Source organism: Lithobates pipiens, unplaced genomic scaffold (genome assembly GCF_037356315.1).
Source record: "Lithobates pipiens isolate NorthernLeopardFrog02 unplaced genomic scaffold, aLitPip1_a1.2 Scaffold_18, whole genome shotgun sequence".
Taxonomy (NCBI): Eukaryota; Metazoa; Chordata; class Amphibia; order Anura; family Ranidae; genus Lithobates; species Lithobates pipiens.
In genome coordinates this window covers 386677465-386694246 of record NW_027507758.1, presented here as the reverse complement: position 1 = coordinate 386694246, position 16782 = coordinate 386677465, and the positions used below count along the sequence as shown (strand labels likewise).

Sequence of the window (16782 nt, the reverse complement as noted above, 5' to 3'; positions counted from 1 at the left end):
AAGATACATTTCTTTCGTAAATCTTATCTAAGAATTTTTGTTTGAATTTCACACTATTAGTGGGCCGCAGCAACGGGCGATTTTTGGTCATCAAATTTCAGTGATCGGGTATGTTGGACATATTTTGAAAAACTACTGATTTTCGAATTAATGATGGGAGAATCAAATATCATCGAAAAAGAAATGCACATGAGCACAAGAAAAGAAAATTCCCAGAAAGAAAAAAAAATCTCAGCCACGAAAATTCTAAATGCATATAAACACAAATATATGCTTTTAATGTTTCAGATGCCGTATGCTGAAATTTTCGTATTGTCTGCAAAAATGAACATGCTCACTTAATGCACAAACTGTTTAGAGATTGTCCAGCACATAGATCACTAGCGGTGGGTATTGACAGCTGCAATGACAGCTGACATCACACCTATAAATGCAAGCGGCAACAATACTTAACATACCACTCCCAGGCACAAGAGTTCACATCCAACACAGGTAGTGTGGATGAGGTTTTACCAACTGTTATAGATATATATTACTGTACTAATACAATTTACACCACAGTCAATGTTAAGTGACATACTGAAGACTTATGAAAAATATAATTATAGGTTACAGTGACAGTAATAACTGTCCCTTTTCCAGGACTTGGAGAAAACTGACTGGTTCCAGGAGTGGCCTGACTCCTATGTAAAACATATCTACAGCTCTTCGGATAAACACGCACAGAGACACCTGAGTGGCTGGGCTATGCGTAATACCAACAATCATAATTCTCGTATTTTGAAGAAGTCTTGCCTTGGTGTCCTTGTCTGCAGCAATGACTGCACAACTCCAGGAGGCAAAAAGATATATCTGAGACCTGCCATATGTGACAAAGCACGGCAGAAACAGCAAAGTAGGTGAATATGTTTATGCTTTTAATGGTTTCATGATGTTATTATGTTGGGAAAGTCCTTTTGAATTACAGAAATGCAGATTTGCGAAGGAAGCGCTGACATAGTAGGTTTATTATACAGTTCATTGGTTCTCATGTTAAGTTAAATGTTCAGTTGTTTGCTTCATTTTCTGGCCTACACTAAAATTAATGATATAAAAAGAATGATCGATTACTACTGCCTGCTTTAATTCTTATACATGAGGTGCACTGACACTGAGCAGGTAAACCAGCCTTTCTCAACCTTTTCAACACAGAGGAACCCTTGAAATAGTTTGTCGGTCTTGGAGAACCCCTGCTAAAAATTTGAAATCTATAACTCATGACACAATAGTGTTATGGTCAGTGGGAAGAATGGTTCTTACACTTGCGGTGATTGGGAAGATCAATGGTGTCAGTGGGAATTTATCTGAGAGGCAGAAATTGCCCAATGCTGAAGGAACCAGTGGTTTAACAGGACAGGTTCCACTCTGAACAGGCCTTGCCATGGTCGACCAAAGAAGTTGAGTGCATGTGCTCAGTGTCATATCTAGAGATTGTCTTTGGGAAATAGATTTATGAGTGCTGCCAGCATTGCTGTAGAGGTTGAAGGGGTGGGGGGTCAGCCTGTCAGTGCTCACGCCATATGCTGCACCCTTCCCAGAAGGAAGCCTCTTCTAAAGAAGATAAACAAGAAAGCCCGCAAACACTTTGCTGAAGACAAGCAGACAAAGGACATGGATTACTGTAACCATGTCATGTGGTCTGATGAGACCAAGGTGAACGTATTTGGTTCAGATGGTGTCAAGCGTGTGTGGCGGCAACCAGGTGAGGAGTACAAAGACAAGTGTGTCTTGCCTACAGTCAAGCATAGCGGTGGGAGTGTCATGGTCTGGGGCTGCATGTGTGCTGCCGACACTGGGAAGCTACAGTTCATTGAGGGAACCATAAATGCCAACATGTACTGTGACATACTGAAGCAGAGAATGATCTCCTCCCTTCGGAGACTGGGCCGCAGGGCAGTCTTCCAATATGATAATGACCAAAAACACCCCTGAGACGACCACTGACTTGCTAAAGAAGCTGAGGGTAAAGGTGAAGGACTGCCCAAGCCTGTCCCCAGACCTAACCAGATCTAACCCTTTTTGAGCATCTGTGGGGCATCCTCAAACGGAAGGTGAAAGAGCACAAAGTCTCTAACATTCACCAGCTCTGTGATGTTGTAATGGAGGAGTGGAAGAGGACTCCAGTGGCAACCTGTGAAGCTCTGGTGAACTCCATGCCCAAGAAGGTTAAGGCCACACAAAATATTGACACTTTGGGCCCAATTTGGACATTTTCATTTAAGGATGTACTCACTTTTGTTGCCAGCAGTTTAGACATTAATGGCTGTGTGTTGAGTTTTTTTGAGGGAACAGCAAATGTATGCTGTTATACAAGCTGTACACTACTTTACATTGTAGAAAAGTGTAATTTCTTTAGTATTGTCACATGAAAAGATATAATAAAATATCTACATAATAAAATATTTACAAAAATGTGAGGGGTGTACTCACTTTCGTGAGATACTGTATGTCTCTCTAAGAATGACAGGTGGGAAGATACACTATATTACCAAAAGTATTGGGACACCTGTCTTTACACACACATGAACTTTAATGGCATCCTGGTCTTCGTCCATAGGGTTCACTATTGAGTTGGCCCACCCTTTGCAGCTATAACAGCTTCAATTCTTCTGGGAAGGCTGTTCACAAGGTTTAGGAGTGTGTCTATGGGAATGTTTGATCATTCTTCCAGAAGCACATTTGTGAGGTCAGGCACTGATGTGAACTAGAAGCCCTGGCTCGCAGTCTCTGCTCTAATGCATCCCAAAGGTGTTCTATTGGGTTAAAGTCAGGACTCTGTACAGGTCACTCAAGTTTGTGGACCTTGCTTTGTGCACTGTGCACTCCAAATCATTTGGTGGATGGGGGGGGGGGGTTATGATGTGGGGTTGTTTTTCAGGGGTTGGGCTTGGTCCCTTAGTTCCATTGAAGGGAACTCCTAAGGCTTCAGCATACCAAGACATGGTACACAATTTCATGCTTCCAACTTTGTGGGAACAGTTCGGGGATGGCCCCTTCCTGTTTCAGCATGCACCAGTGCACAAAGCAAGGTCCATAAAGACATGGATATGCGAGTTTGAGGTGGAGGAACTTGATTGGCCTGCACAGAATCCTGACCTCAACTCGATAGAATGGGATTATTTAGAGTGGAGACAGAGAGCCAGGACTTATCATCCACATCAGTGCCTGACCCCACAAATGCGCTTCTGGAACAATGGTCAAACATTCCCATAGACACATGCCTAAGCCTTGTGGATAGCCTTCCCAGAAGAGCTGAAGCTGGGATGCCATTAGGGTTCATGTGTGTGTAAAGGAGAGTGTCCCAATACTTTGGGTAATATCTCTGCGACGCTGCCCATTCATTTCAATGGGCAGCCCCAAAGATGCTGCTTGCAGGACTTTTTTTCCATCCCGGAAGCGCACTGTCCCAGTGTGAAAGCACTCAGGCTTTCACATTGGGGTGGCTTGAGAGGCACTTTACACGCGCAAAAACGCCTGAAAAGTGCCCCAGTGTGAAAAGGGTCTAAAGGGGGCTGAAAACAAATGCACTTTTCAGCTATTTATTTGTAAACAATTTTGAGAAACATTTATCATTTTCCTTCCACTTCACAATTATGTTCCACTTTGTGTCGGTCAGTCACATAAAATCCCAATAAAATACATTTGATATTTTTGGTTGTAACATGACAAAATGTGGAAAATTTCAAGGAGTATGAATACTTTTTCAAGGCACTGTATATGGGTGAAAATACTGTATAAGTGAATGCAGAAAAACTTCACCAGTGCTTTTGTCACTAGGTAAACAATGTCCAAATTGCAAAGGGGCATTGAAACTCGTGTCTTGTCGTGGCCATGGTGGATTTCCTGTGACCAACTTCTGGAGGCATGAAGGACCTTTTATATATTTTCAGGTATGTGACAGCAGAAAATAAGATTCATAAGTGTTGGAGGTGGCTAACCTATGCTAGTAAATATATATTGGCTAATTTTAAATTGCGTGTTGTGCAGGGCAAAACTATAATGATCACTACAGACACCACCTTAAAACAAGGTTTTATGCAAGACTTATTTCAAGAGGAAGTAAACACTGCCTCTTTTTTTTTGGTGACCTGCAAAGTAAAGACTCAATGTGCTAGAATGCATTGCATACTAGCACATTATGTGAAACTAAGAGCCCTTTCACACCGAAAGCGAGGTATTTTTAATGGCACTTTACTGTCATTTTATTGGCACTATTTGGGCCACTAACGGGGCAATTATAACCCACGCTAGCGGCCGAAAAAGCATCCTGCCACAAAAGTGCTTTGGTGCTTGCTATTCGCCACAGGTATTTGACTGGCCAGATGAGCTCAATACCTGGTTCCCCCATTGCACATAATGGTTCCTCCTGTCAGCTCATAAGTCTTGTTGTGACGTACAAATCAGTGGGAGAAACCATAATGTACGGTGGGGGAACAGGTATTCCATATACTTGGAAATGTGAAATACAAGCAGCATCCATCAGTCACTGAAGAAGCCCCATTTCCAGAAACAGGCTGCCGGAAATGTAAGTATAGAGCATGTTTTATTACAGGTATGCAGTTATTTACAAGTGACCATTTGATGACTGAGTCACTTTAAATGGGTAAAGTGATGAGCACTTGCAGTATACAACTTTCAATGCTGCTGGCTCCTGCTCTCTCAGTGTTGCTTCCCTTAACTTCTGGTCTTCACAGGAAAGAGTTAACAGTGGATAGTACAGTCACTGGCAGGGGTGGCCTGACCATTCAACCACTAGGGCACTGCCCGAGGGCCCCAGGCCACTAGGGGGCCCCATCAGGGTTGCCAGCCTCAGTAAAACCAGGGACAGTATGTAAAAATCTGTTTTTTTTACATCTGTCTCTAAAATATCCCTTACTGACATCCTTTTGGTCTAAAAATCCTGAGATTATAGCTGCCCCACCTCTCCAGTACATTCTCAGCCAATAGAAACATGTCTGTGTATACTGTGTGAACATGTATGTGTATACTGTGTGATTGCATACTGTGTGGCCCCATAATCTCTGATTGCCTGGGGGCCCCATAATCTCCTATGAGTTGTCAGTCCGCCCCTGGTCACTGGTGAGTTTTTTAGACATTGTTACAAGGTAAACTGCGCTGTGTAAAAAGATTTAAAGAGGAAGTAAACCCTGATGGGTTTACTTCCTCTTTTTTTCCCTGCAAAGGTAAAGCATAATGGACTACTATGCATCGCATAGTAGCTCATTATGTGTCACTTACCTGACACAGGAGCCAGCGAAGTCGCCGCTGATCCCTGTAGTCCGCCGCGTCCATCTTGCTGGTGGCGTCTCGCAGCTCCGACCAATGACAGCGGCGAAGCCGCGATGACGTCACTCCCGCGCATGCGCACGGGAGTCGCGCCTCGCAGCTCCGCCGCTGTCATACGGCGAGGCCGCGATGACGTCACTCCCGCGCATGCGCACGGGAGTCGACAAATTTGGCAAATCCATTCTTGGACTTGCCGCATTTAGTGCGCATGCGCGCCGCTGTCTACGGCGCATGCGCCGTAGACAGCGGTGCCCATTTTCGGGCAAATATCTCCTAAACCATATAGGTTTAGGAGATATTACTTGGACCTACAGGTAAGCCTTAATCTAGGCTTACCTGTAGGTCAAAGTTGTTTGGAAGGGTTTACTTCCATTTTAAGCAGCCAGCATAGGTGAAGATAAACAAGATGAGCAAAAGGAAAAAATTATGCAGCGCTTATAAACAAATATACATACATATCAATGGCATATTGTGAAAAAAATGTCCACCACGTGAAAACTAATAAAAATAAATAAGGACCAATTGGTCAAGTGATTTTAGACATTGTCTGTGAGTAAATGTAAGCCAGTAAATATCAATGCAAGTCAACAAGTGAAGAAATCTTGTGAAGTCTATTCAGACGAAACACGTCAGATAAAGTGCCGCTATTACCATTGTGCCATCTCTATGCGATTTTTTTTCTCGATTGACATGTGAGTGTTTAATTTTTATCCCTTTTAATTAAACTACTTGAAACGTTATCACACTATGTGGAACCTATGTGGAACCTTTTTTATCCTTTGGGTTTTATCGTGTGAGCTGACTTTCACCTCCCTGAGTGTCCTCCCATCGGCTTTATGTCATTTGATGTCCCTTTGAACACATACTGATGCCCCATGTTGTACCAAGTTAGGGATATCAATGTCATCGGGATTGTCTCTGGCCTTTCATCAGACTTGTTGACTTGAGAAGTATATGCCCCTTCAAGTTCAACCTTTCTGGTAAGCCTTCAACCAATTGGTGGCAGTCTGTTGACTTAGATTGATATTTACTGGCTTACGTTTACTCACGGACAATGTCTAAAATCATTTGACCAATTGGTCTTTATTTACTTTTATTCATTTTCACGTGGTGGACATTTTTTTCACAATATGCCATTTATATGTATGTATATTTGTTTATAAGCGCTGCATCATTTTTTCCTTCGGTCCTTTAGACATACTTCCCAACTTTTTGAGATGGGAATTAGGGACACCTATTAGCAAAAGTATGTAGGCATAGGACACACCCCCCTGCCACACCCCCTTAAGGCTGGGTTCACACTGCTGCGGCTACGAGAAACGGATGTGATTCGCACCGCACTGCAGTGCAAATCACATCCGATCTCTGTGCGATGCGAGTTCAGCCATACAGATAGTATGGCTGAATTCGCATCGCACCCGCCTCAAACTCACACGGGACCCTTTTTTTGGTCCGCAGCAAAATTGGGTGTTCACACCATGCGATCCGATTCCTGTGCGAGTTTGCAGATCGCACTGCGATATGCGAACTGATCTGGGGGTGTCATTAACGTTTCACTGACACTCCCAGCAGTTCGCATAGGGCAGTGTGAACTGCCGCCGGGAGGCATGCAATGCGGGAACCTGCCGCGGATTCGTGGCGTTCCCGCATCGCTGCAGTGTGAACCCAGCCTAAAGAAGAATTGTACAAAAAAAATGATTGGTTAAATCCACAAGTTTTGTTTTTTAGCATTAATATTCATTTGTATTGGGTTTTGGAATTTACAAATGCAGCAATTTAGAAATTGGATGAATGGTTTAGCACTGGGAAACAGTTTTTCATAGATAAATATGGCATTTTATATCAAACTATATAGATCAGACCAAAATGAGGGACAAATGCGGGGGGAAAGAGGGACAGAGGGACTTTGTTCCTAAAAAGGGACAGTCGCTTAAAATCAGGGAAATTGCAATTACAATATTTTGATATAATTATTTGGACAGAATATCTTACAGGTCTATTAAGTGTAATGGACCTACATTACAGTAATAGCCAGGACTGTATAAACTTACAGGAATAATGTGTTATTTTATCCACCCTTGTTCTCATTAACAATACTTGATTGCATTAACATAGCACTATGCCCTCTTTCTCTGCAACAATCTGCAAAGAAAAGGAAAACTGTTGCATGTTACTTGGTCTACCAGGAGCTTGGATTATCCTCCATGCAGCCTCTAACCCTACCCTACCTCTTATCAAGTGTCCAATCTGGCCAGATAATGGATAAAATGTAAAGAAAACAAAAATCATTTACTATATTTCAGGACTGCCTATATTTCAGGACTGCCCATGAGTACCTAATGGCATAGCTCTCAACTGTCCTTGATTTCGAGGGTCTGTCCCTCATTCTGAACAACGTCCCTCTTTCCCCCTCATTTATCCCCTCATTGGTAGTTTTTGTATTTTTATTACCCAAAGTTAAGTTCTAATTCTCAAACACCCTATAAAACCTAACCTGGACTATTATAGTTAATGTACCCCTAAAACGCTTTAAACGTTTAACACCCCTCTTGAATATACCCTGCTACTTAAGGCATATCTCTAGGAAATTTTTTTTTCAGTTTTGGATAGCATGGGGAAAAGTTTGTCAAATTGTCATGTTTTTACTGCTGTTTTTGTCCCCATTGGGAAGATTCATCCCCCTTTTCTCATGTTTACCATTGTCACCAAAAAGTGAGAGCAAATCCAAAAGTTTAGAGTTGTCCCCAGAACAAGAGGTGAGAAAAAAAATCTTCTAATGGGGAATAGAAGAATTCCTCTTACTCTCCCGTCATCGTGACTCTGGAACAAAGACTGTGAAAAATAAAACCCTTCTCTGATGTAGCCAAAACTTTAAATATGTTTGGTTATACAAACACTTTAACTACTTGCTGCCCACCCACAATAGTTTTACTGCAGGAGAGTGGCACAGGCAAGCCGGACAACGTACCTGTATGTCACTGCCTGTCTTCCGGGTTTCCAAGATTGGACACAGCGCAAGTTTGCCAGCAGATTTCATCCAATGATTTTAACTGAAATCAGCTAATCGACCGTGTCCAATCACAGACAGAGTCCTGTGTTTACAAAAACACAGAACTCTGTGTGCATAGGAACAGCAATCTGGCTGTTTCTTCTCCCTGCAAAGCAGGGAGAAGAAACAGCCAGATCAGAAAGTAAGTGCAGTACATATTGCACACATTACACATTACTAAGCACACAGTTAACCCCTTGAGCGCCCCTAGATGTTAACTCCTTTCCAGCCAGTGTCATTAGTAGTGTCAGTGTACAGTTATCACTGATCACTGTATTAGTGTCACTAACGATGTCACTGTCAGTTATTGATTCTCCCAGATAGTGTCTGTTAGCACCATATTGCCTGCCACCTTATCACAGTCACACTATAGGTCGCTGATCACTGCCCGTACAGTATATTGTCTATAGCTGCGTAAATACCAGTGTACTGTATTCACCATGGTTTTTTAAACGCTACAACTTGTGCACAAACCAATTATTATACATCTATTGGCATTTTTTTTTGTTTGTTTTTTTACCAAAGACATGTAGCAGAATACATTTTGGTCTAAATTCATGAAGAAATTAGATTTCTTAGATTTTTTTTTTATAACAGAAAGTAGAAAATATTGTGTTTTTTCCCCAAATTTCTGGTCTTTTCTCAATTATATAATAAAAAATTAAAAAACCAAGTGGTGATCAAATACTACCAAAAGAAAGCTCTATTTATGTGAAAAACTATATGAATTTATTTTGGGTAGTGTTGCATGACTGCACAATTGCCAGTTAAAGTAGCACAGTACACAAAACCTTCCGGAGGGCAAGTGGTTAAACTCCTAAACTCTAACCCTGACATTAACACTGGCAGTTAGACAATATATCTATCCCCTAATCATAATGCTAAACTAACCTAACTTAAACATCAGAGTGTATCTATTATCAAAATATAAAACCATATATTCATTTCTATGTCGTATTGCAATAATTTTTAGCCTACTCAGGGCTGGTGCAAGGATTCTTGTCACCCTAGGCAAAACGTCATTTTGCTGTCTTCCCCCCTTGGCTCCACCCCTGACCCTACCCCCTTTGCCCTGCCCATATATACCCCACCTTTTTAATGAAGCAACAATCAAATGCACCCTACCAGCATCCATTAATGCAGCCTCACCAGCGCCCATCAAATGCAGCCTCTCCAGCACCCATCAAATGCAGTCTCTCTAGTGCCCATCAAATGCAGTCTACCAGTGCCCAACAATGCAGCCCATCAATGCAGCCCATCAATGAATGCTTGCTTGCTTCCATTAAGTCAGGAGTCAGGACACAGACACAGTCCTCCACCACTGCTGCACCTCTGACACAATGTGCGACTGGAGCAGCTGCTGCCTGCTGATGTTGAGACTTCATTGCTTGCTGCAGAGAGAACAGAGTAGGAACACCAGTGGCTGGGCGCCCTAGGCTGCAGTGCGCCCTAGGTGGCTGCCTAGTTTGCCTAGTGGTAGCTCCTGAGCCTACTCCTAATAATCGGATTGATCTTGAAGTTTGAAACTTTGTGAAGATCTCCACACATTCACTTCCTTGATTTCTGTTCAGTGCTCTGTCACACATTTCACATAGCCTGCCTTCTGAACTCTCAGTACAGGAATCACTGCTTGCAGGCAGCACGGTACAATGCAATTAAAGTAGAACTATAGGCAAAACCTTTTTTTTTTTCATTTTGGATAAAGTAATGGAGGGTTATAACCCTTGTCAGTTTATTTTTTGCCATACGTGTCCCATTGCAGAGATTTCACTTCACTTCCTGTCCCATAGCCAAACAGGAAGTGAGAGAAAATCCCTGCAAAATTAGGGGAATTCCTTGGGGAACCCCTGCTCACCAGAATGAGTGTCCCCATTGGAAGATTTTGTTTCTATTACTTGACTGGGGACAAACCCAAAATGTGGGCTTTTCTTTTACTTTTACCTTCAGTGATAATGAGGAGGCACAGACAGCAATAAAAAACTGACAGGGGTTCTAATCCCTCTCCACTCTATCCAAAACTGGAAAAAAAAAAGTTTTTTCTTTCTTTATACTTTAAGTAAGTAGTCTTTAGAAATGGAAAGTAAACAGCAGAGAAGAAGCTGCAAAGCGTGCAAGGAATCCAGGAAGTAAGCTAATATTAGATTGTTGAATATAAATGTTGTTTGTATTGCTATTACAATGTTGAAGCTATAAAAAAAAATGTGTAATTTGTAACTGTAGATTTCTTTTAAATCGATCCCCAAGGCTAACTGAACCTGTTCTGCAGCATCTTTACCTACCCCACTCCAGGAGCCATGACATCGAATACTCGCAGTCTAAGATACCAGCATTTAAAACTGATCCAGCTTAGTAATAAAGCTTATTATTATGGTTTTTATATGTTTTGCTCTATTTTTTGCATTCATATTTTTCTTTGTTTTTAAGACAAAGGGAGGGCATGACCACCCAAAACCAGAAACAAAGCTAGAATCAGACAGCAGAAAGTCAGTGAATAAGAGGCGCACATCAATCGAATCCACCTCTGCAGAATATAGATGGAACAAGAATTCTGAGGTACTGTGTGAATTACAAGTCGCTAAAAAAAAAATCATTGAAACCAATCAGCATTCATTTATTAAGTGACTTATCTGAAGTAAGCTGAAATTTGATTGCCTGTTATAGGTGACTGCATAACTCCTCCTTCCACTTACATATAACCAATGAAGTGACTAGCCTCAGATGATACACAGAGATAAAATCAATGCTCCTACAAAAGTTGACAGCTGATTTGAGGGAAGAGACGCACCCCCTTCACACAGCTTCCTGGGCTGAGGCTGTCAATCAGCGGGAGATTCCTCCTGTCTAGGGCCGTCTTTAGTGCTGGGCAAAAGGGGCAGCTGCCCTGGGCCCTGTCATGGTCGGGGGGCCCGCCAAAGTAGCTGCCCCTTGAGCCTGTGCTGCCCGCAAATTGGGGTCCCCTGATAACCTGAGCGCAGAAGAACATTTCTGTATTCCCCGGCCAGCAGGGCGGGGGTGGGGCTGGGAGCTCCACTGCAGCTCTGACCACTCCCCATGCAGCCTGTATGCTCGGAGCTGAGATCGGAGTAGGAGCGCTGTGAGACCCCCACCTCCGGATCACTTCGAACCACGCCACCAGAACTTTGCAAGCCCTGCCTCCAGACCCCTGAGGGCCCTGCACCTTGATGTCTGAGGGTCACGAACCTGGACCTCTGAAGGCCCCACACCTGGACCTGAGGGCCCTTCACCTGCACCTCTGAGAGGACCGTCCCTGAATCAATGAGAGAGGGTATTGAGCCTGGCTGGCTAGGTAGGTCCTTCTCCCCATAGACTGCTTGTTCACTGTTATCCTAGCCCTGACCTTTTTATGAACAGTATAGCTGTAAACTGCTGACAGGTAAAAATTTTAAATGGTTACTTAGTTGATCACCTCCTGTACTCTGGTTATCTCCTGTATTAGACCCTCAGTCTCTGGTTATCTCCTGTATTAGATCCGCAGTCTCTGGTCATCTCCTGTATTAGATCCACAGTCTCTGGTCATCTCCTGTATTAAATCCACAGTCTCTGGTCATCTCCTGTATTAGATCCTCAGTCTCTGGTCATCTCCTGTATTAGATCCTCAGTCTCTGGTCATCTCCTGTATTAGATCCTCAGTCTCTGGTCATCTCCTGTATTAGATTTGCAGTATCTGGTCATCTCCTGTATTAGATCCACAGTCTCTGGTTATCTCCTGTATTAGATCCGCAGTCTCTGGTCATCTCCTGTATTAGATCCTCAGTCTCTGGTCATCTCCTGTATTAGATTTGCAGTATCTGGTCATCTCCTGTATTAGATCCACAGTCTCTGGTTATCTCCTGTATTAGATCCTCAGTCTCTGGTCATCTCCTGTATTAGATCCTCAGTCTCTGGTTATCTCCTGTATTAGATTTGCAGTATCTGGTCATCTCCTGTATTAGATCCACAGTCTCTGGTTATCTCCTGTATTAGATCCTCAGTCTCTGCTCATCTCCTGTATTAGATCCTCAGTCTCTGGTCATCTCCTGTATTAGATCCTCAGTCTCTGGTCATCTCCTGTATTAGATCCTCAGTCTCTGTTTATCTCCTGTATTAGATTTGCAGTCTCTGGTCATCTCCTGTATTAGATTTGCAGTCTCTGGTCATCTCCTGTATTAGATCCACAGTCTCTGGTTATCTCCTGTATTAGATCCACAGTCTCTGGTCATCTCCTGTATTAGATCCACAGTCTCTGGTTATCTCCTGTATTAGACCCTCACTCTCTGGTCATCTCCTGTATTAGATTTGCAGTCTCTGGTCATCTCCTGTATTAGAGCCACAGTCTCTGGTCATCTCCTGTATTAGATCCTCAGTCTCTGGTCATCTCCTGTATTAGATCCTCAGTCTCTGGTTATCTCCTGTATTAGATTTGCAGTATCTGGTCATCTCCTGTATTAGATCCACAGTCCCTGGTTATCTCCTGTATTAGATCCGCAGTCTCTGATTATCTCCTGTATTAGATCCGCAGTCTCTGGTCATCTCCTGTATTAGATCCACAGTCTCTGGTTATCTCCTGTATTAGACCCTCAGTCTCTGGTCATCTCCTGTATTAGATTTGCAGTCTCTGGTCATCTCCTGTATTAGATCCACAGTCTCTGGTTATATCCTGTATTAGATCCGCAGTCTCTGATTATCTCCTATATTAGATCCACAGTCTCTGGTCATCTCCTGTATTAGATCCTCAGTCTCTGGTCATCTCCTGTATTAGATCCTCAGTCTCTGGTTATCTCCTGTATTAGATCCTCAGTCTCTGGTTATCACCTGTATTAGATCCACAGTCTCTGGTTATCTCCTGTATTAGATCCGCAGTCTCTGGTTATCTCCTGTATTAGATCTGCAATCTCTGATTATCTCCTGTATTAGATCCCCAGTCTCTGGTCATCTCCTGTATTAGATACTCAGTCTCTAGTCATCTCCTGTATTAGATTTGCAGTCTCTGGTCATCTCCGGTATTAGATCCGCAGTCTCTGGTTATCTCCTGTATTAGATTTGCAGTCTCTGGTCATCTCCTGCATTAGATTTGCAGTCTCTGGTCATCTCCTTATTAGATTTGCAGTCTCTGGTCATCTCCTGTACTAGATTTGCAGTCTCTGGTTAGTGATGGACGAACTTCCGACGGGACGTTTCGCGAACGCGGCCGATCGTTCGCAAACCGTAACGTTCGCGGCGGGCCCCATTGACTCCAATGGGAGGCGAACTTTGCAAACCTACAGGTCAAATTTGCAGCCACAAAATAATTACTAGCTGTGCAAACATAGTCCCACCACATGGCCAATGACATAACACATGTATGAGGTGAATCTGGGATTGACAACTACAAGCATTCTTTTTTTATATGTGAAATTGTTGTGACAATTCAGGACTGTGGAGCGCATGAAGGCAACGGAGGAGAGGGAAGGTCAGGGTAGGCAAAGAAGAGGGTGCAGGAGATGATCACCAGCAGCGTGACATAGAGCAATGACACCAGCACCGTGATAGAGAGCACTGACATCAGCAGCGTGACATACAGCAATGACACCTGCACCGTGATAGAGTGATCTGACACCAGCACCGTGATAGAGAGCACTGACATCAGCAGCGTGACATACAGCAATGACACCTGCACCGTGATAGAGTGATCTGACACCAGCACCGTGATAGAGAGCACTGACATCAGCAGCGTGACATACAGCACTGACACCTGCACCGTGATAGAGTGATCTGACACCAGCACCGTGATAGAGAGCACTGACATCAGAAGCGTGACATACAGCACTGACACCAGCACCGTGATATACAGCACTGACAACAGCACCGTGATAGAGAGCACTGACATCAGCAGCGTGACATACAGCAATGACACCTGCACCGTGATAGAGTGATCTGACACCAGCACCGTGATAGAGAGCACTGACATCAGCAGCGCGACATAAAGCACTGACACCAGCACCGTGATATACAGCACTGACACCAGCACCGTGATAGACAGCACTGACACCTGCACCGTAAGCATCCCCAGGAGGAAGTCGGCATAGCACAGGGATGGTGGGAGCCCCTCATAATGAGCATAGCACAGGGATGGTGGGAGCCCCTCATAATATGCACAGCAGAGGTACAGCCCCAGGAGGAAGTCAGCACAGCACAGGGATGGTGGGAGCCCCTCATAATAAGCAGCCCCAGGAGGATGTCAGCATAGCACAGGGATGGTGGGAGCCCCTCATAATGAGCATAGCACAGGGATGGTGGGAGCCCCTCATAATATGCACAGCAAAGGTAGAGACCCAGGAGGAAGTCAGCACAGCACAGGGATGGTGGGAGCCCCTCATAATAAACAGCCCCAGGAGGAAGTCAGCACAGCACAGGGATGGTGGGAGCCCCTCATAATAAGCAGCCCCAGGAGGAAGGCAGCACAGCACAGGGATGGTGGGAGCCCCTCATAATAAGCAGCCCCAGGAGGAAGTCAGCACAGCACAGGGATGGTGGGAACCCCTCATAATAAGCAGCCTCAGTAGAAATATGACACCGCTCAACCTCTTCAAACAGGAGGGTACGGGCATATAGTACGGTGTCCTTTTTTTGGACAAGGAAGTGAGCCAAATGAAGAAAGAAGGTCTGTGTGCTCGATTAAAAAAATTGTTTATAGACATACACATGGTCTACTGGTCACATGTGTTGAATTCCTCAGAGATCCATGCCTCATTAATTTTTAGAAATGTGAGGTAGTTAACACTGTCGTGAGCTAGGCGAGTACGCTTATCGGTCATGATCCCCCCTGCTGCGCTGAACGTCCTTTCTGACAGGACACTGGACAAGGGGCAAGCCAACAGTTCGATTGCAAATTGGGCAAGCTCTGGCCAGAGGTCAAGCCTGCCCACCCAGTAGTCCAGGGGTTCATCACTCCTCAGAGCATCCACATCGGCCGTTAACCCGATGTAGTCGGACACCTGACGGTCTAGGCGTTCCCTGATGCTGGATCCGGATGACACCTGTCGATGGGTTGGCTGAAAGAATGACCTCATATCCGAAGTCACCAACACATCTTCAAACCGGCCTCTTCTTGCAGGCGCTGTTGGATTGGTACCCGCAACTCCTTCTCTGGGAGTGGGAATTGCTCCTCTGCCAGCGCACGCAAAAGCAGAATGCAGCATTTCTCGAAGCAAGGCCTGGTAGTGCTCCATTCTGACAGCCCTCTGTGACGGCGGTAACATTTCCGCCATTTTGTGTTTGTACCGGGGGTCTAAGTACGTTGCCACCCAGTACTGGTCCTTGACCCTTATGCTTTTTATACGGGGGTCCCTATTAAAACACTGGAGCATGAAGGCCCCCATTTGCACTAAAGTGGAAGCGGTGTGGTGGCCTGGCTCCTGCTCATCATCCAGGATAATGTCGTCCTCTTCATTCTCCTCTCCCCATCCACGCACAACAACAGGGATCCCAGAAAGGTTTAAAGCATGCTCTTCTTGCTCCTCCTCATCCGCCCCGGCACCATCCTCCTCTGACTCCTCTTCAGACTCCTGTTGTTCACTTGTCTCAGATAGAGAAGCCCCCCCTGGGAATTCATCCAGCATTGCGACTTCCTCATCTTCCTGCTCCTGCTCCTCCACAGCTTGATCAATGACACGACGCAATGCACGCTCCATAAAGAAGGCATAAGGTACCATGTCACTGATGGCGCCATGGCTGCGACTGACCAGTTTGGTGATCTCCTCAAATGGGCGCAGAAGTCTGCATGCGTCGCGCAGGAGCAGCCACTGGCGCGGTGAAAAAAAAAACAGCTCCCAGAACCTGTTCTGCCGCAGAGTTCATACAGGTAGACGTTAACTGCATGTTTCTGCTGGAGCAGCCTATCAAGCATATAGAAGGTTGAGTTCCATCGCATCGGGCAATCGCAAATAAGACGTCTGACCGGCAGATTGTGTCGCCGCTGAATGTCAGCAAGGCGAGCCGTGGCCCTGTAAGATCTTCTGAAATGGGCTGAGATTTTCCTTGCCTGCCGCAAGATGTCCTGGACCCCAGGGTATTTGACAAGGAATCGCTGCTCGACCAAGTTTAAGACGCTTGCCATGCATGGCACGTGCGTGATTTTGCCCTGTTTCAATGCGCTAAGCAGATTGGCACCGTTGTCACACACCACTTTACCAACTGTCAAATTGAGCGGTGTTAGCCACTGATCTGCCTGTGAACGCAAAGCTGAAAGGAGTGCCGGACCAGTGTGGCTCTTGGCTTCCAGGCACAACAGACGCAGCACGGCATGGCAACGTCTCATCTGGCATGTCGAATAGGTTCTGGGGAGCTTGGGCAGCGCAGCGAAAGAGACGCTGGCAGCGGAAAAGGAGGAGTCAGCCGAGGAGGAGAGGGAGGAGGATGGAGTAGGAGGA

At 44.8% G+C, this 16782-nt stretch overlaps 1 protein-coding gene across 2 annotated transcripts in view; it reads left to right on the top strand.

Moving 5' to 3' along the window:
- The window catches only part of GCM1 (glial cells missing transcription factor 1), a 46475-nt gene that overhangs the window by 16934 nt on the left and 12759 nt on the right, over positions 1 to 16782 (top strand). For both annotated transcript variants that reach the window (XM_077487801.1, XM_077487802.1), the window contains exons 2-4: positions 643 to 895; positions 3817 to 3929; positions 10799 to 10927. In XM_077487801.1, the coding sequence (XP_077343927.1) occupies positions 643 to 895; positions 3817 to 3929; positions 10799 to 10927 (495 nt within the window). The remainder of the gene's footprint in view (positions 1 to 642; positions 896 to 3816; positions 3930 to 10798; positions 10928 to 16782) is intronic.